Here is a 26,588-nt window from a genome sequence, read left to right as displayed (position 1 = left end):
GGGCAAGGTTCAAGACCAGGCTCTGCAACATCCTTGTACGTGAAAACAGAACTATGGGTGTCTACAGCATGAGACATGTTAGAGGACATCACAGGCGATGGTATCAGTTTGTCATTCGCACTATAGAATCTCGGTCGAGGCGACCCGCTGCTTGTTTCTTCTTGTGATAATAGTGTGTGTGGTGTCCAGAAGACATGTACCCACGTTGGGCGCTTGGTCGTTAATGCCCAGACAAGTTGGCACTGGCGTCAGGCCGTTAAAAGGTTGCGGTCCACTCTGACCGCTTAGTGAGATACGGGCAAGAGGCTGAGTGGAGCCATTGCCTGTCGCCCCAGTCATGGCCATGTTCGCAATGCCTTCAAGGGCTTCGTTATTGATGACATTCTCGTTCAGCGAGAAGGCAGACATAACATCGCTCACAACACAACTTTCAGAAAGAGGCGTTCGGACAGACAGGACGCATGCAGAGAGTATTGGTGTGGTTCGAGAAAAAGGTAAATCCAACACAAGATCTTGACTCGAGCCCCCCGTCGGCATGATACAATCAGAAGTTGCGGAGGATATTGTAGATGTTGTAGAGACACAAGCACTTATTTGGGTGGCGTTCGTTAGTATCGGTTTTGATGCCAGCTGCGTCAGTCGTTCCACCTTCGAAGCTGGGTCAGCCGAGGCCGGTGCCGGAGACGAAGCGGGCTCTCGTGACTCCCCGGGGACCGCCCGCCGGGGAGCCTCAGGGGACTCCGCCGAGAGCCAGGAACGTTCTGACTCAGGGCATGGCGAGTCCCGCGTCTTCTTCCTTTGGGCACGGGTCTTCTTCCTTTGGGCACGGGTCTTCATCGAAGCACACAATGTCTTTCCTTTGGCGGGAGCGGCGACGGATACACGCTTCGCACAGTCAGCGGCAGCAAGCCGTGGTGAGCTGGGTTGGGAGAGGGAGGAGTCCAAAGAGGAGTCCAGGATTCCGCGGACTTCCTCGGACTCCTCCGCGCCCGTTCGCGGGGAAGTACAGTTTATGAAGGCACTCCAGTAGCAGCAAGGCACTCCCACAGTAGACACAGTAGAGTTACTGGCAATTCCTCAGACTCCGCGCCCGCTCTGCGGGGAAGTACAGTTTATGAAGGCACTCCAGTAGCAGCAAGGCACTCCCCACAGTAGACACAGTAGAGTTACTGGCAATTCCTCAGACTCTGCCAGACATCAAGCTCGATCCGCCTAATGAGAGGGACCAGGCAGGGCTGCCCCCTGTCGCCCCATTTGCACCGTCAATAGAGCCCTTGTGGATACAGATTAGGATGGAAAAGGATATCACGGGTGTTAGGATAGGGGAAAGGGAATATCAACTTGAGATATATGCAGATGACGTACTCCCACATGAAAGGGACCCGCACACGTCGATACCAAAGACACTTCAAGTGCTAGGGGAGTATGGGTCCCTTTCGGGTATCAAGGTACACAGTGGCAAGTTTGTCATCTTTCCCCTTGGTCGTACCACTGTTCTGTGGACTGAAGGTCTAGAAAAATGCAGGATACCCACAGAACTTAAAGCGTTAATGTACTTGGGTGTCTGGATCAAACAAGACATGTCGGGCCTCTATGTGAACGTCCCAGCGCTGCTCAACAATCTCTTCTCAGGCTTGGAGACTTGCTCCTCTATGACGCTCTCCTGGCTGGGGCGCTTAAACGCGGTCAAGATGACCCTATTACCTAAGGTCCTATACTTATACCAGATGCTACCGATCGAGATGCCCGAAGAGCATTTCAAAGTATTAACACAGAAGATTATGAGGTTTATATGGAGGGGGCAGAAACAAAGAGTAGCAAGGGTGACACTGATGCAGCCCAAAGAGAGGGGGTGGTGGCACTCCCCGACAGGTACACCTACTATCGTGCACTGATCCCACACCTACGGATAGACAAGGAGAGACACTGGGTAGAGATGGAGAATATAACAGGGGCCCTTGCATGATGTAGAGCCATCAAGAGAACTGAAATGAAGCTAATTCTTGCAAAAATATACTCAGCCCCAACATAGACTGTAGTCAAATATGTCAGCCAGTTGTCCATGCTGTGACACAAACAGGGTGTTCTCATCCATCAAATTGTAAATAGTTCTATGAGAGGTCACGGACCAGATACGAGTGTTGATCGGACACTTGCTGCCAGGGGACGTACTTGGAGTGGGAGGGGGAAGGTCACAGACAGGGAGGCAGATTTTGGAATACGCATTTGCACGTTCATGTTTCAAATAGAGGCCGCTCCCAACTGAGGGTTATGTGTGTTAAGTGTGTATGCAAAAGAATAAAGAATAAAAAAAAGAAAAAAAGGATTCCAAGATGTCTGCCGCACGCTGAAGACGTGCGAGAGAGCGCTCCGTGAGTAATTAAGCAACAATTTCCTTGCAGTTCGAGGGGTGGAAGGCCGAGGCCACAACATGATCACAGGGGGACTTCTAATGACCCGATTCCCAAAATCCTGTCACCAGACCTGTGATCTGGCATTCCGGATCGGACTTGGGGGTGGCTGTGGCCGGCCTTATCTGAGACTTGCAGCGAGTTCTCAGGATTGAGCTGGCGCACCGGGACTCAAGTAGCCGGCTTCCTGCGTGAGCTTGCACTCGTGAGGGAGGCTCTGCATGCAGCAGGGGCGGTCTAGTGACCAGGACATCAGCGTGGTAAGCTCAAGGGCGGCAGAGCTGGGGCCGCCGCCCCCTATATGTCCGGTGGCCGTGTTGGGAGGGTCCTGGGCTAAACAATCTGGGAGCAGGAGGCAGCACAAGATTTCGCATTGCTCTCCCGGGGTCTATCAGGCTCTGGGCGGGTCGGGTGGCAGGGGCTTAACAAGCGCATCAACAGTTACTTTGAAATAGGCTGGGGTACGGCCGAGTTGGCTCCAAAGGCGTTTTGAAGCCGCTAATTTGTCAATCTATCCCAGGGATTTTACCCACTTACTGGTTAAGTGGTGACGCAACGACCAGCCCATTTTACAGCATGAACAAGTCACAAGTATTTAGTAACGTTTCATGCATGCAGCAAATCCTGCAGCATTTATTATATACACTTCAATACTCCTGCTGTTTCCAGCTAGCCATCCTTTCCTTATTTTCCTCCCCCAGGAAACCCAACTGGGACACATACTTTGTGAGGAGACCCAACCGGGATATTACCATTTCCGATTCACTTATTATTTCGGGTAAGTCTTGCACTCTAAGGGGTTCCCCATTGCACTCTGTGTGCTATTATTCCAAGTAGCTCATTGCGCTTTTCGATATGTCTCCCACAGGTTTCTAATACAGAAATAGGTAAGGACCATCCATCCCTTACCCCTCACTTTGGGTCAGCAATTTTCCTCCAGCACCCCTTGGGGACAGTCTTTTTTCCAATATACATGTAATATTTACTTACTCACATTCCTGGCTCACGTTAATCCGTCGTGCACAAGTTCCATGGTGCCGTAGACCTTTTGCTCCTAACTTATCATTGTATCAGCATGTGCTAATTCACCAAAATTAGGCAAGCATGTGCCATAAAGATTGTACTAGTTTTATTTGGATATATTATATACGTGCAATATGGACGCTTTTTTCCCTGGGCAAAAGGCTCATGACAATGTTTATTATGGATACTAATGTGTACAAATCTTTTTCTTAATATTTTTTTTTTGATTATGACACAATTTTGATTCACTATTATTTAATCATGATAATATGTACATGTCATGCATTACAACAGCCTTGAGAACGACCTTTGCGTCGAAGCACGTGTCAGCTGTAATCAAGATTAAAAGAACCAGTTTAACTATGTAATTTCTGAACCATAGTGGTAAACAGAACCTCATCAGTATTGGATAATGGGGCTGAGCGCGTGATTCGCATCACACCAAGTTCCAAAAATCTATAATTTGTCGAAGCTGCTGCGAAAGCGGGACACAGAGTACGTAATTTTTTGCATTCTGTGGCACAGAGGCCTTATCAGTACCACATAAACGCACACAGTCTAGAGAAGCTGCTTTTCTGGTGTCTCTCCGCAAGTCCTGGTGATACAAATTAGGCTAAATCACATGCCAGGAGAAAGGAGAAAACAGTCCCTGTCAGGGCATACACAGCCAAATCCTCAACAGCCTAATCCACTGGAAATGTTCTTGGTTAGGCGATCCAAAAAAACACTTCATACAGATTCTTCTGAGCTACAGTCTGCCCCGGAAGACTTTACCAATCGCTTCCATGGCTTCCAGGAAAAAATCTCTGCTTCTTTCCAGACACAATTTACCTTGTTCACTTCTGAAATCAGACGCTCACTAGTCGACTTTAGCAACGATATGTCTTCCCTCAGGGAACGTGTGTACATGAATGAGCTTGAAATTCAAGAACTGGCAGAGGCCAGTAAGCTATCAGATATTGCACTCTAACAACTTTCAAGGGCCACACAATCTGGAAATTCGATAAACATTTAGAAAATAGATCCAGACACTCCAATGTTCGTATAAAAAACCTCCCTGAATCGGTGTCGGATCCAGAGCTAAAAGAGGCTATAACGCAGATATTTGCAGATCCCATTGCAGGAGAGGAGACTATGAGCATTCCGCTAGATCAGGACCTGAGAAGTCAGACCCGGGAGCTTGCCCTTGCGATGTACTGGTAGAATATGTGCTTGATCCGCAAGAGGAGCAAATATTGAGAGAGGCAAGGACGGCGTCACCGATCACGTACAATGCGGCAGAAATCCAACTTTATCACGACTTCTCACTGATAACTCTGCAAAGGCGTAGGGACATGCAAGTGGTGGTGAAAGCTCTTCAGGAGTGTGCAATCAAGTGCAGATGGACATTTCCTTTTGGAGTGCTTTTTTCTTTGGAAGGAATATGGCACAGAATAACGTCTAGAGAATCAGGTATTGAGCTGTTCAAATTGACGATGATGCAGCTACTAGATCAACGGAGGGTGCAGAGGCCAAAACAGTACAGCACACAAACAGTCTGCAGTAGGAGATGGGTTCTCCAGTCCTCCCTTAGCACGCCTTTTGGCTTCCTTCTCCATCGATCGACATCCTAACTCGGGGGGTCTCCTCCTAAATCATCGAAGTAAGGTCCTTTTAAGTGACATGCTTGGAAACTGACAAAGATGCGGTAAAGGTTTATTTCAGCATGGCAAAGACGGAGCGCAACATCCTGGAATCTATTTGTCTGGTAACCGATGGGGGTTTTGGGGGTGTTGGGACACCCCGCACTTTGCCCTGGGATAGAAGGTGATACACAGCCGGTGGTTTCTACCCCGGTTAACAGTAGGTTCTGAGTTTCACACCAGGGGTCTCTCTGGGGATGGATTAGGGTTAAGTTGGGGAAATGTTTGTTGGGGGACAAGGGGTAAGGGGTTCTCTTTGTGCAGAGGTAGCTTAGAGGGTTTTTTAGTGGTACGGTATGTACATTCAGGCTCTACATGGTGTGGTGATCAAAATATATACGAAATTCAAGTTCCTATTATTAAATATTAAGGGGCTCAATACGCCGCTTATGCGCTGAAAATTGGAAGACTTGTTGAGGTGCTACCAACCGGAATTGGTGGCGCTGGAACAAACTCATATTCAGCGCTCGGATAGACGTAAACTAAGTCTATATGCAGTCATTATACAGGCAAACGCAGTTGGGAAGGTGGTTGGTGTGCTCATAACGGTTAGGGCAGGTATCCAAATCAAAGTACAGTGAACCAAAGCCCTTTGCCCTGAGATAGAAGGTGATACACAGCCGATGGTTTCTACTCCGGTTAACAGTAGGTTCTGTGTTTCAAACCAGGGGTCTCTCTGGGGATAGGTTAGGGGTAAGTTGGGGAAATGTTTGTTGGGGAGACAAGGGGTAATGGGTTCTCGCTGTGCAGGGGTAGTTTAGAGGGTTTTTTAGTGGTACGGTATGTACATTCAGGCGCTACATGATGTTGTGATCATTTTATATATGAAATTCAAGTTCCTATCATTAAACATTAAGGGGCTCAATACTGTGTTTAAGCGACGGAAATTGGAAGGCTTGTTGAGGCACTACCAACCGGAATTGGTGGCGCTTCAAGAAACTCATTCAGCGCGCAGATAAACGTAAATTGCATCTATATCAGTATCCGGTCATTATACAGGCAAACACAGTTGGGAAGGTGGCTGGTGTGCTCATAGCTGTTAGGTCAGGAACCCAAATCAAAGTACTGCGAACCAAAGCCCACAAAGAGGGAGGGTATTTATTTATGGTTCTACAGGTATGCTCCATTACTCTGACAGTGGCCACATTGTATGCCCCCAATACAGGGCAGGGAGGGTTTTTGAAATATGTTATAGGGCAGTTAGAAGCCTTCAGTGAGGGGATATAGTACTTTTAGGAGATTCTAATATGGCATGGGATCCTGCGCGAGATTGCAGTACTAAGTCACGCTATGCTCAAACTCCCCCGCGCCCCCACCGTCTGCCACTCTACAACAGAAATGTGCACAAGTGTCCCTAGTGGATGTTTGCCTAACTCTTAGGGGGGTGGACAAAGGGTATACATTTTATTTTCATAAGCATTGCTCATTCTCACGTATAGATTACGTTTGGATCCCTATCCCACTGTCAGGTAGTATTACTCAAATAATGACCCATACTATAACATTATCGGATCACGCACCAACAGAGTTAGATTTAAAGGTTAAAAAGGAAAATCAGAGCCTTTTGGCTTGGAGAGACTGATCAGAATTATTACAAGACTTAATTATCAGGGAGAAAATAGTGACGCAAATAAGTGACTTTTTTTATCTGAACTCTGTGGTTGAGACCACCATAAAAGTAATAGGGGGCGCCTTGAAGGTGACTCTGAGGAGGGCTCTAGTAGAGCTATCTCTGCATTTATATGGAATAATAAAACTCCAAGGCTAGCTTTCAGTATGCTAATGACCCCCACAGAAAAAGGTGGGCTGGGTCTCCCGACTTTTATAATGCGTTATCAAGCATCTCAAATTAGGGTGCTTAAAGATTGGTGTGCTGGTGACATGGGGAAGAGGTGGCTACAGATGGAGAGAGCACTGAGGGGTCCTCGGCTTGGGAATAAATGATGGTTACCTAAACAGGACCAACCCTCTAATATGCAAAGAAGTGTTATTACGAATTTGGTTTAGGAAGTCTGGGATACAGCAGTCAAAAAGTACCAATTGACCACGTTTCCCCTCTAATGCCTTTAGTTTTCAATCCCTAGTTCACCCTTGGACTTGAACCCAATGCATTCAGGGAATGGTAACATGCGGTCATGAAAGGTTGAGAGATAAGTATCAGGGAAGTGATCTTCAATCTTTTTTGCAATGTAAACAAGACTTTGGTCTTCAGGAATCTAGTGGATTCCAATGTTTCCAAGTCAGACACTGGATCCTAGCTCCACCAGTGCGTAAGGCGCCAACAAGAGCTCTCAACCTTTTGAAAAATATGTGACATCCAACCCAGGTAACAAATTTCTTATTTCAAACCTATATAAATTGATGGTAGATAGCACTCCTAAGGTTTCATTGAAGTATAGAAAACATTGGCATTGAACACTGGGGGAGAAAGTGCCGGAGGAAGATTGGGTGCCACTATGGAAAGCAATACCCAGACTTACAAGGTAGATCCAAATTAGAGAATGTTGGTACAAATTATTGGTGCAATGGCATTACACGCCTGCTCGCTTAAGGAAAATTAAACCCTCCATTTCAAAATAAATGCTGAAGGGTGAGGGGGTGGGGGGGTTGGGAGATTGGAAACATGTATGGTGGATTTGTCTGGGTTGGTGCAATAATGGGAAGAGGTTAATAAATGTATGGTGCAGTTGTTTAGCTTGCACAAACCTAGAACGCTGAGATTGTGTCTTTTGGTGGTGTTGGATGAGCACTTTCGCCAAAGCCATAAAACAAATTTTGAAAGCGTTTGTTATGTTACAGTTGGCTGCGCTGTTGGTGATCGCCCAAAAGTGGAAGTCGAAAGAACCGCCCCATATTAGTGACTATTTTTTTAAGGTTTGGAACTTTGTGGTTTTAGAATGGATAACATACTCTATAAAATGGAAAACATTCCAACTTCACCAAAGACTGGAATATGGTGCTAGACATGCTGCATGAAGATCATAATGTTGTATATTGCCCTCAAAAACTTTGCATATTGGGAATTGCTTAAAGTTGTAGAAACGGTCTGAAACTACGTTATGGCAAATTTAGCAGTTTACTGTTTGATTCATGCACAGCGGGTGAAGGGGTGGGGAGTAAATGCTGGGGGCTTGGGGAGTAGGTGCAATGGTTATTAATCTAAAATGGCAATTAAATTTTTTTTTTTTTTAAATGACATTCCTAAAAATAAATCACCATTAAAAGTCATGTTTATCACCCCACTGGTTGCTAGAAATTACGCTATTTCACGGGGTAAAAATATGGTGGGAAAACAGTAACTTGAATTGGGAACTTAGATACCGATATTTTAGCAAAGGATCAGTACCAATGTTGTAACAAACTTGATCAAAAATGGGTTCTTGGCCCTTCATTTAATCACGTTTTTGTTAAACTAAGGGTCACCAAGAAAGTTACGGAGCACACAAAAACCTGAAGCAAAGTTTGCTCTTTTATTAAGGACAAGGGATTTGTCTGTTGCGGCAGATACAACTAAATGAATGACATATGTTAAAATCATAATCAGCAGCAAAACATATAGCGAAATGCTGTGGATCCCCCTTTCTATTGTTATTTGTTATTTTGCACTTATATAGCGCCTTATATACCATTGGTATGGTCTGAAGGCGCTGGTAGGTTGAACGCCCTTGGGAACCGAAGTTCAGATCAGTAGAGAGAGTAGGGGGAGTCAAAAAGGTGCGTGTGTGCACCGGATATGTGTGCAGCTCGTGCGGTACGCGTGTAATAGCTGATTCTTATCGGTAGGTGTGGTGGTTGAGAGATCAGGAGAATGTGTTCGTTCTGGCAGGATTAATCCGGAACGGATGTGGCTGCGTTAGGCCTGGGGAAAACGCCTGGCTGAGGGTGTGAGACCAGCAGTGTTTACATAGAATGATGTGGAGTAAGCGGCGGATGTTCGTATGAGAACAGTTATACCGAATGGTGTCATAGTATCTCTGTGTTCTAGTTGAGTGGTGATGTAAAGGAGAGAGTAAGCGTGGGGTGTGGTATGACTGGTTATATGCTCTTTGAGTGTGCAAACTTCTAAATGCAACTTTCCCAGATAGGGTACTGGGCGAACTTCTAAGTTCTATTTTCCACAGAGAGGCAACTAGGCAAACTTCTAAGTACAATTTCCCATACAGAGGCTATAGGGAACATTTCTAAATTCACTTTTATCAACGAGGCTACTGGGCACACTTCTAAGTGTAATTCTCGCAGAAGTTATTGGGTACACTTCTAAATGCAATTTTCGCAGGGCGTCTACTGGGCACATTTCTAAATTCAATTTTCCAGAGAGGTTATTGGGCGAACTTCTAAATGCAACTTTCCAGAGTGTCTATTGGATACACTTCTATAATCAACTTTCACAGATGCTATTGGTAGCACTTCTAAATGCAGCTGCTTTCACAGCGTGGCTAATGGGCACACTTCAAATGCGGCTTTCACAGAGGATATTGGGCCCATATCTAAATTCAGTTTTCCACAGAGAGGCTACTGGGCGCACTATTAAGATCCATTTTCAGCGAGGCTATTGGGAATACTTCTAAATTCAATTTTCCAGCGAGGCTATTGGGAACACTTCTAAATTCAATTTACCAGGCTATTGGGCACACTTCTAAATGTAACTCTTACAGAGGCTAATGGGTACACTTCTAAATTTCACAGAGGGTTATTGGGCACACTTCTAAATGCAACTTTCAGCGAGTGGTTATTGGGAACACTACTAAATTCATAGCGAGGTTATTGGGCACACTTCTAAATGCAACTTTCCAGAGTGTCTATTGGGTACATTTCAAATGCAACTTTCCAGAATGTCTATTGGGCACACTTCTAAATGCCATTTTCACAGAGTGGCTATTGGTCACACTTCTAAATGTAACTCTCGCAGAGGCTAATGGGTACACTTCTAAATTTCACAGAGGGGTTATTGGGCACACTTCTAAATGCAACTTTCCAGGGAGTCTATTGGGTACATTTAAAATGCAACTTTCCAGAATGTCTATTGGGCACACTTCTAAATGCAATTTTCACAGAGTGGCTATTGGGCACACTTCTAGATGTAGCTCTCATGGAGGCTAATGGGTACACCTCTAAATTTCACAGAGTGGTTATTGGGAACACTACTAAATTCACAGCGAGGTTATTGGGCACACTTCTAAATGCAACTTTCCCGAGTGTTTATTGGGTACATTTCTAAATGCAACTTTCCCGAGTGTTTATTGGGTACATTTCTAAATGCAGCTTTCCAGAGTGTCTATTGGGCACACTTCTAAATTCAATTTACCAGAGAGGCTATTGGGCACATTTCTAAAATTCACGGAGAGGCTATTGGGTACACTTCTAAATGAAACTTTCACAGAGGATCTTCGGCACACTTCTAAATTCAATTTACCAGAGAGGCTATTGGGCACATTTCTAAAATTCACGGAGAGGCTATTGGGCACATTTCTAAGCTTGATGGAGAGGCTGTAGGGCACACTTTCTAAATGCAACTTTCACATGCTAACCTTCACAGTTCCATCTAGATGCGGCGCAGGCCAATATTCACAATTCCATCAAGAGTGGACATGCCAACGTTCACAATTCCATCCAAGAGTGGACATGTCAACCTTCACAGTCCCATCAAGTGAGGGCATGCTAACATTCACAATTCTATCCAAGAGTGGACATGCAAACCTTCACAGTTCTATTCAAGTATGGGCATGCTAACTTTCACAGTTCTTTCTAAGAGTGGACATGCTAACTTTCACAATTCCGTCTAGGGGTGGACATGCTAACTTTCACAGTTCTTTCTAAGAGTGGATATGCTAACTTTCACAGTTCTTTCTAAGAGTGGACATGCTAACTTTCACAGTTCTATCTAAGAGTGGACATGCTAACTTTCACAGTTCTTTCTAAGTGTGGACATGCTAACTTTCACAGTTCTTTCTAAGAGTGGACATGCTAACTTTCACAGTTCTTTCTAAGAGTGGACATGCTTACTTTCACAGTTCCGTCTAGGGGTGGACATGCTAACTTTCACAGTTCCGTCTAGGGGTGGACATGCTAACTTTCACAGTTCCGTCTAGGGGTGGACATGCTAACTTTCACAGTTCTATCTAAGAGTGGACATGCTAACTTTCACAGTTCTTTCTAAGAGTGGACATGCTAACATTATGGCAGTCTATGTTATTTGGAGGTAAAATAGAGTGGCATGGGCTTTCTGGAGTGGAGTGAATGCTCTACTCCCCCACCCATACCACACTCACGGTTTTGGTGGTGTCTGTTAGTTGCTGGCTTCATTGGCTTCCCCTGCTGACACCTGCAGACACATCTTGGAGCCGCCTCTGTTGGAGCCGCCCTTAGCCGATGGGGCTGCCGGGCAGGGGCTGCCCTGGGGGGATTGGCTATGAATGGAAGTCCGCTTGATGTGACCAATGGGAGGGGGTGGGCGGGAGCTAAAATCAGGGCCCAGAAGGGTCTTGACTGTGCTGCACTCACCTCGAGGCGTCCAGGTGGAAAGTGGCGCTCGAGGTGAGTTGCAGGGGCCTGCTTCCTACACAGGAATGCAAGTGGCCTATCAGGGGAGGGGGCGGGCTGGGAGGCGGGAGGAGGGTCGGGAAGGGGAAGAGAGAGCGCGAGGGCCGGGACAAGCGACGGTGCACGCAGGTGCAGGGGGCCTATGCAGGGGCCGGATGGAGCTAAAATCAGGGCCCAGAAGGGTCTTGACTGTGCTGCACTCACCTCGAGGCGTCCAGGTGGAAAGTGGCGCTCGAGGTGAGTTGCAGGGGCCTGCTTCCTACACAGGAATGCTAGTGGCCTATCAGGGGAGGGGGCGGGCTGGGAGGCGGGAGGAGGGTCGGGAAGGGGAAGAGAGAGCGCGAGGGCCGGGACAAGCGACGGTGCACGCAGGTGCAGGGGGCCTATGCAGGGGCCGGATGGAGCTAAAATCAGGGCCCAGAAGGGTCTTGACTGTGCTGCACTCACCTCGAGGCGTCCAGGTGGAAAGTGGCGCTCGAGGTGAGTTGCAGGGGCCTGCTTCCTACACAGGAATGCTAGTGGCCTATCAGGGGAGGGGGCGGGCTGGGAGGCGGGAGGAGGGTCGGGAAGGGGAAGAGAGAGCGCGAGGGCCGGGACAAGCGACGGTGCACGCAGGTGCAGGGGGCCTATGCAGGGGCCGGATGGAGCTAAAATCAGGGCCCAGAAGGGTCTTGACTGTGCTGCACTCACCTCGAGGCGTCCAGGTGGAAAGTGGCGCTCGAGGTGAGTTGCAGGGGCCTGCTTCCTACACAGGAATGCTAGTGGCCTATCAGGGGAGGGGGCGGGCTGGGAGGCGGGAGGAGGGTCGGGAAGGGGAAGAGAGCGCGAGGGCCGGGACAAGCGACGGTGCACGCAGGTGCAGGGGGCCTATGCAGGGGCCGGATGGAGCTAAAATCAGGGCCCAGAAGGGTCTTGACTGTGCTGCACTCACCTCGAGGCGTCCAGGTGAAAAGTGGCGCTCGAGGTGAGTTGCAGGGGCCTGCTTCCTACACAGGAATGCTAGTGGCCTATCAGGGGAGGGGGCGGGCTGGGAGGCGGGAGGAGGGTCGGGAAGGGGAAGAGAGAGCGCGAGGGCCGGGACAAGCGACGGTGCACGCAGGTGCAGGGGGCCTATGCAGGGGCCGGATGGAGCTAAAATCAGGGCCCAGAAGGGTCTTGACTGTGCTGCACTCACCTCGAGGCGTCCAGGTGGAAAGTGGCGCTCGAGGTGAGTTGCAGGGGCCTGCTTCCTACACAGGAATGCTAGTGGCCTATCAGGGGAGGGGGCGGGCTGGGAGGCGGGAGGAGGGTCGGGAAGGGGAAGAGAGAGCGCGAGGGCCGGGACAAGCGACGGTGCACGCAGGTGCAGGGGGCCTATGCAGGAGCCGGATGGAGCTAAAATCAGGGCCCAGAAGGGTCTTGACTGTGCTGCACTCACCTCGAGGCGTCCAGGTGGAAAGTGGCGCTCGAGGTGAGTTGCAGGGGCCTGCTTCCTACACAGGAATGCTAGTGGCCTATCAGGGGAGGGGGCGGGCTGGGAGGCGGGAGGAGGGTCGGGAAGGGGAAGAGAGAGCGCGAGGGCCGGGACAAGCGACGGTGCACGCAGGTGCAGGGGGCCTATGCAGGGGCCGGATGGAGCTAAAATCAGGGCCCAGAAGGGTCTTGACTGTGCTGCACTCACCTCGAGGCGTCCAGGTGGAAAGTGGCGCTCGAGGTGAGTTGCAGGGGCCTGCTTCCTACACAGGAATGCAAGTGGCCTATCAGGGGAGGGGGCGGGCTGGGAGGCGGGAGGAGGGTCGGGAAGGGGAAGAGAGCGCGAGGGCCGGGACAAGCGACGGTGCACGCAGGTGCAGGGGGCCTATGCAGGGGCCGGATGGAGCTAAAATCAGGGCCCAGAAGGGTCTTGACTGTGCTGCACTCACCTCGAGGCGTCCAGGTGGAAAGTGGCGCTCGAGGTGAGTTGCAGGGGCCTGCTTCCTACACAGGAATGCTAGTGGCCTATCAGGGGAGGGGGCGGGCTGGGAGGCGGGAGGAGGGTCGGGAAGGGGAAGAGAGAGCGCGAGGGTCGGGACAAGCGACGGTGCACGCAGGTGCAGGGGGCCTATGCAGGGGCCGGATGGAGCTAAAATCAGGGCCCAGAAGGGTCTTGACTGTGCTGCACTCACCTCGAGGCGTCCAGGTGGAAAGTGGCGCTCGAGGTGAGTTGCAGGGGCCTGCTTCCTACACAGGAATGCTAGTGGCCTATCAGGGGAGGGGGCGGGCTGGGAGGCGGGAGGAGGGTCGGGAAGGGGAAGAGAGAGCGCGAGGGCCGGGACAAGCGACGGTGCACGCAGGTGCAGGGGGCCTATGCAGGGGCCAGATGGAGCTAAAATCAGGGCCCAGAAGGGTCTTGACTGTGCTGCACTCACCTCGAGGCGTCCAGGTGGAAAGTTTCTAGCTGTTTCACTGGTCCTGAAATCCATACAGTTCAGGGATAGTTCTATTAAAATGTTTTCTGAGAGTTCAACTCCAGAACTGAGCTCACCATCTAAGTCTGAAGGAGGTGTGTCGCTTTGGACTGCTTGTAATCTGGGAGCTCAGTCTTCTAAGTGGGATGGCCTCCGGCAGTCGTTGGACCACTTAGGTTATCAAGGCCATGGAATGGGCAGGTGTGTAGTCCCCACCCACCGGAGGTAGGGGGTCTCTGCTAGGCATGTCTTTTCTGCAGGTATATCCCCACACCAGGATTGGTCTAGATAGAATTTAGTCCAGCTACTTGAGTAACAGCTTTAGGGTCTAGTTTTAGAAGTGATAACTGTAAAGACTGGAGGGGGGTTATCTTTACTCCTGCCCTCTATATGGCAGAGCAGCAGCACAGAGCACCCCAGCCAAGATTCTCTATTGTTGGTAGCAATGGACGAGCAATCGAAGCTTAGCTCTCAGGAGATGATGCAGGCTGGTTCTTAAGTACAGTGTAGTAACCAAGCACCCACAAAGGAATGTCCACACACTATGTAAGTGAAAACACAGTTCTTTATATAAATAAGGCTTTGATTACGAACACATAACACACTTTGTGCTCAGGCAATTCTAAATTGATAAATATATACAGTCTCTATGTGGTACCACGATTACTTCTTAGATTCCATTAAAATGCATCAACTGTAGACAGTTTTAAATGGCATACAAATCAGTTAATAATGTGAACCAACAATAGACTTGAGGAGGAAAACAAGTTGGTTAAACAACTGGCAAAATACTGGCCCGCTACCGTCAGGCACAGTTCTGTGTGAGGATACCCCCAGCGGGCAACCTGTAAATAAAAGATATAAAACAAGCCCGGTCCATATATTGTTCAATATAGTCTTGGTTCCCTCTAAAAAGGCTCTACTACCGCAATGTACCTGGTTTAGCAGAGTTCAACATCGGGTTGTCAACAGATCCTTTTTGAGTGGACTCCCTTTAAAGGCAGGAGCCACGGATCGTCGAGATCCACAAAGAAAAGGTGAACGAAGGCGTCGAGGAAGCAGCTTCGGTCCTGCGGTGCTCGTCGACGCTCGGTCGTGGACGTCCTGCGAAGATGAGGCATGCAGTGCACCTCGACGATGATTTGTTGCAGCAAAGAGTCAATGAAGAACTTTGGCCCAGCAAGGGCGTCGGTCGTCAGCGGCTGGCGTCGGCGATTGGGACTCGATCACGGCTGGCTTCCGTATCTTCGTCTGCGTCTTTGAGGACTTCGGATGGCGAGAAACCCACAAGCGTATTCTCCTCGGTTCGTCAGCGACCTTGACTTTCTCCGGCGGGACAAAGCGGTCGACGGTGATGAGCAAGGGAGTCCTTGATTCAAAGTGTTCTTTGGCAATGGAGCGTTGCGGCTCCGGTCGTCGGTGGCACAGTGTCAAGCTGTCCCCGCTTGTGGGCAACACAGCTTCGATGGGCCTTCAGCGCTTACGGCGATCCTCCAAACCCTGGTCAACGATGGTGGACGGATGTCCGGGCGCTTCTTTTCAATTTCCTCGGCGGTCCCCGTCTCCGGTCGACAGTCTTTCGAAGGCTGACTCTCAGGGAGCCTTGGTGAAGGTTAGTTGGTGCATAATGGTCCCTCGTAGCTCGGGTAGATGTCTCCTAGCCAGGTCCTCTCTTGGATGAGGTTCTTGAAGGCACAGCTGCTTTCAGACTGCGTCGAAGGGAACAGCGGTTCACCTTCTTCTTCCGGCTCAGCTCTGAGAGTAAGCATCAAGTTTCGACTTTAGCTTCTGGACAATTTCCATCAGTGAGAGGTCCCCAGAAATACTGTTTGGTCTTTTATTCACTCTGCTGGGTCACACTCAGGTAACCAATCATCCAGAAGGGCATTCATGCAGACAGGCAGCCAATCAGGCTCACAGTGCATCCAGGCCATTCTTCTCCATCCAGACACTCACAACAAGGAATGTGGATTGGGACAAGCACCCAGCCATTCAGCACTCCACACTGCATTCATACCAGTTTTGGGCAGGGCTGTCTCAGTCTTTGTGTCACATACCAGAAACCAGACACCCATAACACAAAGTGCATATTGGTCACACACTCCCTTCACCCAGGTCCCACCCCAAGGGCGTACCCACAACATACAGTCACTGGGAAGGCTACAGCCAGCCTGGCCTGGACTTCCCCCACAATACCATATATGGAACTTCCACCCAACAGCCAGTCAGGAGAAGGGACAGAGTCAGGGCTTCCCAGGACTTTTGGGAAAACAAGGTAACAGGCAATAGAAAGCAAGAGGCCACAGGGGCCATCTTGTCTCCTACCAGGAATCATCTGATTCCAATGGCAGTGCCTGGGTATCCCAAAATGGAGGATACTCAGAGCACCTGTCAAATTCAGCATGGAGCTGCCACCAGCCCATACCCTGCTCTGTGGGCCACACACAGGTGCCCAAAAACATACACTAGGGGAACAGGGTTGTACCCCCACCCATGGGTTGCATAAGGTTATCTCAAGGGTCTGTTAACCAAACCAAAAAGAGGAAGAGCTGCACAGCCAGGGGTCCCACATGAACTCCTGTGCAGAAAATAACAGAACACACATGATAGAAGGAGTACAGGACAAGGACATGGATGCCCTGCCCCTCCAATGCATTTCCAGCATCACAATGACCTGCTACTTGTCACTCTCACCTTGAACATTTGCCCTGTCTTTTCGGTCTTGCTGCCTCTGGGTATATAGTGCCCCGCTCGCTTTGCCAACTAGGAAGAGAAATAGCTCTCTTGATGTACTTCAGCACCCTTCCAGTCATGATCTGACTAGCCCTTGCCAGCTTCTGTCCTCAGGTCCTCAACACAACAGGCATCCTGCCTTAGCCTAACTTCTACACATGGATTCCGGATCACTGGATTCACCAGACCGACCACCTTTGGCCCCCTTACTCTAACCTGCACACTCTTTATACTGTAGCTCTTACTCTCGTCTTTCTGCTCTCCATCACTCTTGATCCCTATTCTGCGCCACTAATCTCTCTCAGCTCTTTTCCCTCTCTAACACCATCTTTCAAGCACATCATCTTTCTTTTCACACAGCAAGTGGAGTCTAGCTGGCTTGTGTAGTGTGGGTGATCTAGCGTTTGGGGCAATATGCATTCTCATTGTCTGCCTGTTCCCTTCTGTGTTTCCTTGGCACAGATTAGTCCTGGCCCATGTGCCCACCTCCTCACCTTGTGTGCAAACTATTTTTGCCCTTAACTCTAATTGAGGGGAGTTTCCTAATGGATTAGTCTGTACCTACCCAGGCCCACCATGTAAGTGTCAGGCCAGACTGTCATGGCTGCTTACTAGATGGGTGCTCTGCATGCAAAGTTTGGGGGGGCTGGCTCCATCGTGCCAGCAAAGTGCTTTTCAAGTTCGTGGGAAACACTGAAATGCAAGTCTTTCTTTGCAGAACCTTGAAAGCCTTGGTTTGCATTTGCTACAGGAGATTCCAGTCTTTGCTGTAGATTTTGCTTGGAGGCCAGTTCTAAGATCCAGGTCGGGCTTTGTCACAAACACACTGCGCTGGTAATCACACCCCACATATGGACTGCAGACCTCAGGCCGGCTAAGCAGCATATATGTCTGTCTTTCATCCTAAGCCTCAATGTGGGTGTGTGAACAGTCTTACCCAGTTCTAGATTTTCTGCTATATGTAGGAGATACAAGAGCTCTTGATCTCTCTTGCGAGCATTGGGATGACTCCTCTATGGATCGATTAATGGTTGCACATGCGCACACTATTATCGTTTACATGCGAACCCTGATTGAAGTTGCAGTTCTGCATATCATCTCCTGGTCTCCGCACCTGGGAAAATTCTCCCATCTGGAGTCCTTTTGTAGGCTCCATTCAGCCTCAGCGGCAGGTATCTGTTTTACGCTGCTTGCTTCACTTCCTGATGGCTGGAAGTGATTTTCTTCATATCCTTAACGTCCATCTGTAGTTGGCACAGCGACTCTCACCAGATGTCCAATGTTTCTCGATTTTCAACGGTCCTTCTGCATGACCGGGTTCAACAAATTCCAAAGCCACTCACAGATGATACTGCTTTCTTCTCTGACCCATGGGCCTTCTATTCCAGCAGGACATGGTCACCCGCCAAATAGTTAGGAAAAAACAAAAACACACTCGAGTGTTGTCCTGCCGTACTGTAATTCAAATCAGCTTCTTTTCATTTCTGCCTTTTAACTTTTTCTTAATGGGTGGAGATTCCATGTACCCACATTTGTTTTCCTCTTTCTACTTCCCCAGCTCTTTTATGAACTGCTTGTTTTGGCTTGTTTAAAAATAAATCTGGATAGAGCCGACCCATATTTAAAAGTCACAGATGAAGCTGATTAAAAGGCTAGTCAACCCACTAGAGCACTACAATGCTTCTTTAAGCCCCCTATGAAATAATTTGCATTGTGACACAGAGGACACACAAATCACTCGAGACTCTGGGAATATCCAAGAGTTTTCATTGAAATATTTGTGGGTCCAAGGCTAACCCCTTCATCTCCCATGGGATAGCCTCCCTAACCCAGGCATCAGCAACTCCCATGTTAGGGATATCGCTCGGCAACCTGTATTGTCTTCTGGCTGGCTTTTGTTAATGATGAGTCTCTAAGTGCCAGCTGTTTGAACTCCCTCTGAGACTTCTTAACTTTTCCTTAACCTATCCATAGAGTAGTGTTCCAACTGGGTTCGGGATTGTGCCTTGTACTCATTCTGCTGGACTTAAGCTAGTTTATTCACATATACCTCTTCCTCTCTAAACTCACCCCTTATCTTACTCCTCCCACCAATCCCATTGTCCCTTCAATGTTCCACTCCTAGGTCTTGCCTCCACACTTTAATGGTAGCACTCCTTCCCTTCTACCTCTGTACCAGTATTCCCCTTCTCCACACCACTCCTACTGCTGCCCCCCCTACCACTACTGCCGCCGCCCTACCACCCTCCTATCAATACTGCAACCCTACTACTTCTGGTGGTATGGCTTCTCTTGTGCAATGATGGACTCCTTACGGTAAGGTGCCCAATATCAGGTTCAGATTATTTCCGTGCGCTTCCAAAAGGAAGACACTGGCCAGTATCTGGGAAAAGAGGCATGGTTGTGGCCAAAGGATTACTGATCCACATTATTCTGGCACAAAGGGGAAGGATAAGGGTTGGATGCCCTTAAGTGGTTCCTTCCCTCAGGGCCAAGGCCGGGGCTAGATTACCTCTAGGCAGGTCTCCCCCATGCCCTCACCACCTTTGACAAGGCCAGAAAACTGGACTTGTCACAAGACTTAACAACACCTTCTGCGGGTTTCATTTTTCCATCAGTAATGAAATTAAGTGGCAAGAGAAAAAAAGTGAGTCGAGTCTATGCAGTAATTTAAAAAAACAAGCAAACTTACCAGGTATTGCTGGTCAGGGTCATCAGAATGCAGGAGATGAATAAACCTTCCAACCAGACTCTGCTCATCACAAAAGTCTTCGGGATCAGGATCGTCAGCAGGCTGGTCTGGTTGGTCCTGAATTAACGTAGACACCAGGTTCATAATGGCATCAACCTGTCCAGAAATGCAAGACGAATGTTAATGTTCTGAAGCTTTGACCACTTGCTAAAATGAAAAAAAGATCAAAGAATTTTCACATTTTATTTTACTCAGGAGTGCATGTCCGAGTACTGAAGAACAGGCAAAGTTCACTTTTAAAGTTGAGACATTGTATTGAATAAAAACTATGATGAAATATGCAATTAGAATACAATAGTGTTACGATGGATTTCTAGAATCTGGCCTCGTGGGCAGATTTTAGAATGTCACCCTACTTGTAGTGAACAGGGCACTCTTGGAGGTTAGCCAAAACCCAATCAAGGTGTTAGGGAGAAATCTCAAAAATGTGGCAATTCCCTTCTTACCTAAGAGACACCCCCTCCAGCTCTTTTGCTGGACTTTAGGACTTTTCATTTTTATTTTTATCCTGGAGAGAGAGAGACCTTTTCCCACACTCATGTGTTTTTCTGTTTCTTTTGGTTTTGGAGTCTGACAAACTCCATAGGCATCACCTTTTTACATTGTGACACACAGCAGCTTCATTGCAGTGGCACAGGGAAGTCTTCCAGATTTCGCAAAGGTTTAAATACCTTCTCTTGTTAAACTACTGTGACCAAGAGCAGTTAAGTGAAATTGACTTTACTTACATCTTGTAACTTTCTAGACCCAGCACACACTATCTTACAATAACATCCCCTTTGTCGATTTTCTCATGTAACATTTTTATGTTCCCCTATCTACAATTAATGGCTGGTGGCAGTGGTTTAGTTTTTACTACCGTTGTGTGTTTCTACCGTGGGCTGCAATTGCAGCTGCAGTAAAGCACCCATGGGTGCCCATTTCGTCAAAATGGCCCTGGTCTTCTTTTTTAGCCATGTCTTGTTGGAAAGGTCCTTTTTTAGATTTACTCTGCGCGCCAAACCAGGTTTGGTCCCTCTTAGTTTTGTTGTGGGCGGGATTCACAAGTGAAGCCTGCCTCGGGCTCCAGCATGACTGGCAGGGCAGGAAGCGAGGCAGGTGCCCGAAACTCCGTGCTTAGTCTCCTTGGTAACAGAAATGCACCCAAGGGTGATTGGCTGGCCGGCCACCCTGCTGTGTGATTGACAGCTAGGCTGCGAATGAATGGGAGAAACCTGCATAAAAGGCAAGGTCTTTTGGACAGAAGGCAGAGTCGACCACTGGACGAAGGAATCCGAAGAAGAACTTGGAAGAGATGCTTGCTCAACTCGTGGACCATTGGTGAAGCCCTGCTGCAGTGCTGAAGCTCCGAATTCGCCTTGACTAGAGAAGCCCTGAAAAGGACGACTTCTCCCCTTGGGTTGGTGGGACGAGGTGGGACCAATCGACCCCAAGACTAAATCATCTGGAAACCCTCTAGGAGCTGGCTGTACTCCCATTGCTGCTGCAGGAACTGATTGCCAGGGAGAGGAACACCAGAATCGAGAGCATCGTCTTTAAGTCGGACCCGAGCTCGAGGAAGATCATCCGGACTCTCATTAAGCAGGACTGACCAAGCCTGAGTCACCTCAACAGAGTGCTGGACCCCTGATGCGAGGAAAGTCCATAAGGTATCCGAGAACTGCGGTGGTGCTATTTGCGAGAAGCTGAAATCGCGAAGTGCCGCTTATCTTAAGTTTGCACATTGCTGCCGCCGCCCTTTGAACCGTAGTGCAGGAGTCCCCAGACGGCCTCCCTCTTGTCCTCACGACTGAGGCCCAGAAACAACATGATCTGCAGGACCTACAACAGGCACAGAAGCCAGCTGGAACCCATTTCTTCAGACCTAACGTACTGTGAACTAAGGGGTACTTACCTCTTGTTGTGTAGCCTTGCTAGCTCTCAGTTGAGACGTGCCTTGGTTGCTTTTTGCAGAGTTGCTTGCAGCTTTGCCCTTCACAAACCTCCCAGCTTGTGGCCCATCAGTGATTTCTTTTTCAACAAAAACTCTCTAAAACATTGTGCAAGACTTTTTACTTTGTGCAAGACTTTTTACTTACCTGCAAGAAGATCTCCAACCCCCCTAGACTTTGCTCAAGTAACATTGGCTGTCCTGGGCCCCTGAGGACTCTTCTAACCTCTGACTTTTGTTTTGATCTGTCCCTCCAAAACGTCACACATTCTATAACTTGTGTAGCTGGGAAAGGGTTAATCTACATTGCACTGGAGAGATTCAAAAGTACTTACCTGTTTGAGAAACTTGTTAACCACTGTTTCTTCCCTCTAACCTTTTCCTTTTGACACCAACCTCAGTATTGCTCTAAATGAACCAGTGATTTATCAAAGTCCACACATCCTAACAATTGAAGTTACCTCAGGGTAAAGGACGTGTCTGTGTGCCATCCCAAATGGGTATCTACTGATTTAGTGAAACTAAGAGTGTGTTTTTGAAGTATATTTTAAGTGTTGCATATTTGCTCCCTTCTAAAGAAGGGTCATTCAAACTGACTGTTAAATAAATAATTGTTTAATCAAGAAACCTTGAGTGTAAGTGTTTATTTGGATACTTGTCACTGTGAAGGTCTATGTTATAACCCTAAAGCTCACATTGACCCCTCTTGATACAAGTCTGGCTGCTCAGTCACTCTACCAACTTGTGTAGTACATGCTTATAACAAAGGTTGGGTTAACTATTGCCAAGAGGACAAGGATGGTGCAGTCTCCCACAGGGTACTGCATACAATCTTGCCTAACACAAGGTAAACATGGAGAGCAGTCAGGGCTATTCTCTAAAGCCCTCACAATGAGTCCACACAATATAATACACAATAGTTACATTTAGACAGGAATATATAAAATATTTTTTCTAGGCCCTTACAGAGACAAAAAAATTAAACTAGCAGGTGATATTATCGCACAACACTCAATAATAAACATATATACATATGCCATAGGTATGTAAAATGCATTCAAATTACGTAATCAACACAGAAGGTAAGTAAATTGATTGAGTAAAGATGAAACCAACTAACAAGTGAATTTTCAAAACTTCAGCAGTTCAATCCCTAAGAAGAATTGGACCTTGTGCCCAAAAGTCACAATGCTTCTGCCAAGAATATAGTTTCTGTAGGGTGGTTGAACAAGTTATTTCTGACCTTGTAACGTTCTTTCGATGGGATGTTCCTCCGATGTATTCCTTATCTTTGATAATTCGTCTCCAGCTTGCTGGCCTCGGAAATATTTTTGCTGTAGAGGGCGCTCCGCGTCGACGTCCGGCGAGTCGATGTCCCTCGACAGCCACTGTATCGGCGCCGACGTCACCATGTCCATAAATAGCCACGCGCAGCGTCCGTTGCTCAGTTCCGTTTTGTCGCATAAGATAAGTCATGCCTGAATTGGTTATTGACCTTGAAGGAGCGTAAGCTGCAACCACAAGGGAAGTATTACTGCGGGGATGGATGGGAGGGGCGATAAGGAATACGTCAGAGGAACATCCCATCGAAAGAACGTTACAAGGTAAGAAATAACTAGTTCTTCAAAGGTATTTTGTCCTCCGACGTATTCCTTATCTTTTATAGACTCCCATATCAGTGGCATGTAATTGGAGGTGGGAGTAATAATGTCATGTATCCCTTTAGGAATGAACCGCATGTAATACAGCTTTTCCAAATCTGGTCTCTTGACTAGCGGAGGAATCCAGGTTGTAAAATTTTGTGAACATATGTGTGGGCGACCATGTGGCAGCCGCACATATGTCTTGGACCGGTACCCCTCTTTGGAGGGCCGAAGAGGCTGCGATACCCCTGGTTGAATGAGCCCTAAGATTTTGGGGTGGCTCTTTCCCTGCCAGTTTGTAACATTCCAGAATGGCCAAAATAATCCACCTGGAAATGGTCTGTTTTGTTATGGGTAGTCCCAACTTGTGACCTGAGTATCCTACAAACAGTTGGTCTGCTTGCCTAATCCTAGCCTGTCTGCTGATGTAAAAGCTCAGAGCTCGCCTTGGATCCAGCCTATGTAGCCTTTCTTCCTCTTTCCCCGGATGGGGAGGAGGGTAGAACGAAGGTAAGGTAATTTTCTGAGTAATATGAAATTCAGAAACCACATTTGGGAGGAAATTCGGCTTCACCTGTAGGACAACTTTGTCCTTATGAAAAATTGTATGGGGGGGTTTACAAGAGAGAGCTTATAGCTTGCTCACCCTCATAGCAGATGTTAGTGCTACCAATAGGAGAGCAATCTCAGCGAACAAGAGTGGAGCGGTTCGAATGGACTACCCATTAGGAAGTTTAAGACTAAATTTAAGTCCCATAAGGGAACTTGGAATGGTCTTGGAGGATAAACATTAGTTAATCCCTTGAGATATTGTATTACTAGAGGTAGTTTGAAATACGATAGTTCCTCCGCAGTGCGCTTGAAGATTGAAAGCGCTGCGAGATAGCCTTTTACAGTGCCAACTTGAAGGCCTGAGTTTGCCAAGTAGAGTAGAAACGATAACACTGTTGGTGTACCACATGAAAAAGGGTCGATATTCCCTTCTCTACACCAGCTGCAAAATTTGTCCCAATGGCAGCAGTATAAAGACTTTGTTGCTGGCCTTCTGGCCGAAAGCAACACCTCCATGACGTCATCAGGGAGGTCCCAATCCTTGTACCTCACCCTTTCAGAAGCCAAGCGTGAAGGTTGAGGGTTCTGATGTTTGGATGGAGAACCTGACCTCACTTCTGCGAGAGAAGATTCTCTTTGCGTGGAAGACGGATTGGAGGGCAGATGGACATATCTAGAAGGTCTGGGTACCACGTTCTCCTGGCCCAGTCCGGGGCAATTAGGATCATGGTTTTCCGGAATCTTCTCAACCTCCTGATCATTTGAGGAATAACAGGGACTGGTGGAAACACGTAAAGGAGTGGGAACTCCCAATCCACTACGTACGCGTCTCCTAGAGCTCCCCTCGGGGGAAATTCCCTTGAACAGAACAGATCACACTTCCTGTTGGTGCTTGTGGCGAACAGATCCACCTGTGGGGTTTCCCAAAGGGCGAAGATCTCTTGAAGGACTTCCTGAGCTAGCTCCCACTCGTGGGAGACTGTGCTCTGCCTGCTCAGAGTGTCCGCTGTCAAGTTCTTCTCCCCGGCTAGGTGGAATGCCGATAGAGAGATTCCTTCCTGAATTGCCCAAAACCAGAGCTGCATTGCCTCTCTGCACAGTGGCATGACCCTACGCCACCTCTTTTGTTGAGGTAGTGCATGGCCACCGTGTTGTCCGTCATTATCAGGACATTTCTCCCCTGTACTGATGGCAGGAAAGCTTTCAGCGCTAGTCTGATCGCTCTCAGCTCTAATAGGTTGATATGTAGTCTGAACTCCGATGGAGACCAACGACCGCTGATAGTCAAGTCGTTGGCATGGGCTCCCCACCCCGTGAGTGAGGCGTCTGTGACTACTGTTATCTCCGGCCATGGTTGCCAAAAGAGTTCTCCTTTCAAGATGTTCTCTGGATAGGCCCACCATAGAAGGTTGTGGGCTACCTTGTCCGGAATCCGGAGGAGATCTGTCATTCTCCCTGAGAATTGAGACCAAAGAGTTCTCAGCGCCCACTGAAGAGATCTCATTCTCAGACGAGCCTCTGGCACAAGGAAGATGCAGGATGCCATGAGGCTTAGCAACCTCAAAAAGTCAAAGGCTGGGAGACGTTGGGCATTTTGGAACTTGTTGACCATCTGCAGAATATCTTGAGCCCTCACCTCTTGTGGCAAGGGTTTTCCCAGGGAAATGTCCAGGACCGCTCCAATGAACTGGAGTCTCTGTGATGGTATCATCTGTGACTTCTTTAAATTGAGGGAGAAGCCCAGTTTGTGAAGGAAGTGGCAGACATAATCTAGCTGGATCTGAGCTTGTTCCGAAGATACAGCCCTGATCAGCCAATCGTCCAGGTAGGGGTAGACGTGGATCCCTTCCCTCCTTAGACTCGCAACCACTACCGACATTAGCTTGGTGAAGACCCTCGGGCGGAGGTCAGCCCAAATGGCAGAACTCGAAATTGATAATGAGAGTCGCCAATTGCGAACCTCAGGTATTTCCTGTGTTTGAGATGGATTGGCACATGGAAATAAGCATCCTGAAGGTCCAGAGACACCAGCCAGTCCTGGACCTGGAGGGCCTGAAGGATCTGAGAGAGAGTTACCATCTTGAACCTGTCCTTCCTGAGGAACTTTTTCAATTCTCGTAAGCCCAGGATGGCTCTCAGTCCTCCGTCCTTCTTTGGTATGAGAAAGTAGGGGGAGTACCATCCCTTGGTCCTGTCCGCTACAGGTACCGGTTCTATGGCACCTTTCTCTAGCAGGTATATAATTTCCTGCAAGAGGAGCGGATCTGGAACTTTTAGAGAGCTGTGCCCCAGTGGATGACTCTGAGGGATGTGTAGAAAGGGTAGGCAGTAACCCTGGGCAACTGTCTCCAATGCCCAAGCATCTGACGTTATAGCCTGCCATTCCGTCAGATGGTGAGTTAACCTGCCCCCTACAGGTGTTTTGTGTGGAAAGACCTCAGAGTGGTTTGGGGGCGGAGTATGCAGATGCCGAGGGTAAAGAGGCACCTGCTGCGGCTTTAGTACTTTTGACCCATCCACCTTGAGGGGATGCCGAGGGTAAAGAGGCACCTGCTGCTGCTGCGGCTTTAGTACTTTTGACACGTCCACCTCGAGTGGATCTCCTTTGGCCTCTTTGAGCAGGCTGTCCTCTGCCTTTCCCGAATGCGGAATAATAGCGAAAGGACTTTCCTCTTCCAGAGGTTCCTGAGAGGCGAAAAGGAGTTTGGCGGATTGCAGCTCATAACGATGTTGCCGCTGCTTTAGATGTCTGCAACTTTTCCAGACTGTCATCAGCCTTTTTACTGAATAAAGAAGAGCCGTCAAAGGGCATATTCAAAAGTCTGGCCTGTACATCTGGAGCAAAGCCAGACTTTCGCAACCACGCATGCCTGCGGATTGTCGTACTTGCCGCCAT

The 26,588-nt window shown here is 48.3% G+C and overlaps 1 protein-coding gene across 1 annotated transcript in view; it reads right to left on the bottom strand.

The window, feature by feature from the left end:
• The window catches only part of VPS35 (VPS35 retromer complex component), a 1,351,314-nt gene that overhangs the window by 514,998 nt on the left and 809,728 nt on the right, over window positions 1–26,588 (bottom strand). Inside the window, exon 12 of the mRNA XM_069607068.1 lies at window positions 19,508–19,663. Within this exon, the coding sequence (XP_069463169.1) occupies window positions 19,508–19,663 (156 nt within the window). The remainder of the gene's footprint in view (window positions 1–19,507; window positions 19,664–26,588) is intronic.

The sequence above is a fragment of the Ambystoma mexicanum genome, chromosome 1p (assembly GCF_040938575.1).
Source record: "Ambystoma mexicanum isolate Mex_15411 chromosome 1p, UKY_AmexF1_1, whole genome shotgun sequence".
NCBI lineage: Eukaryota > Metazoa > Chordata > Amphibia > Caudata > Ambystomatidae > Ambystoma > Ambystoma mexicanum.
This window is presented reverse-complemented; position numbering and strand designations above follow the sequence as displayed.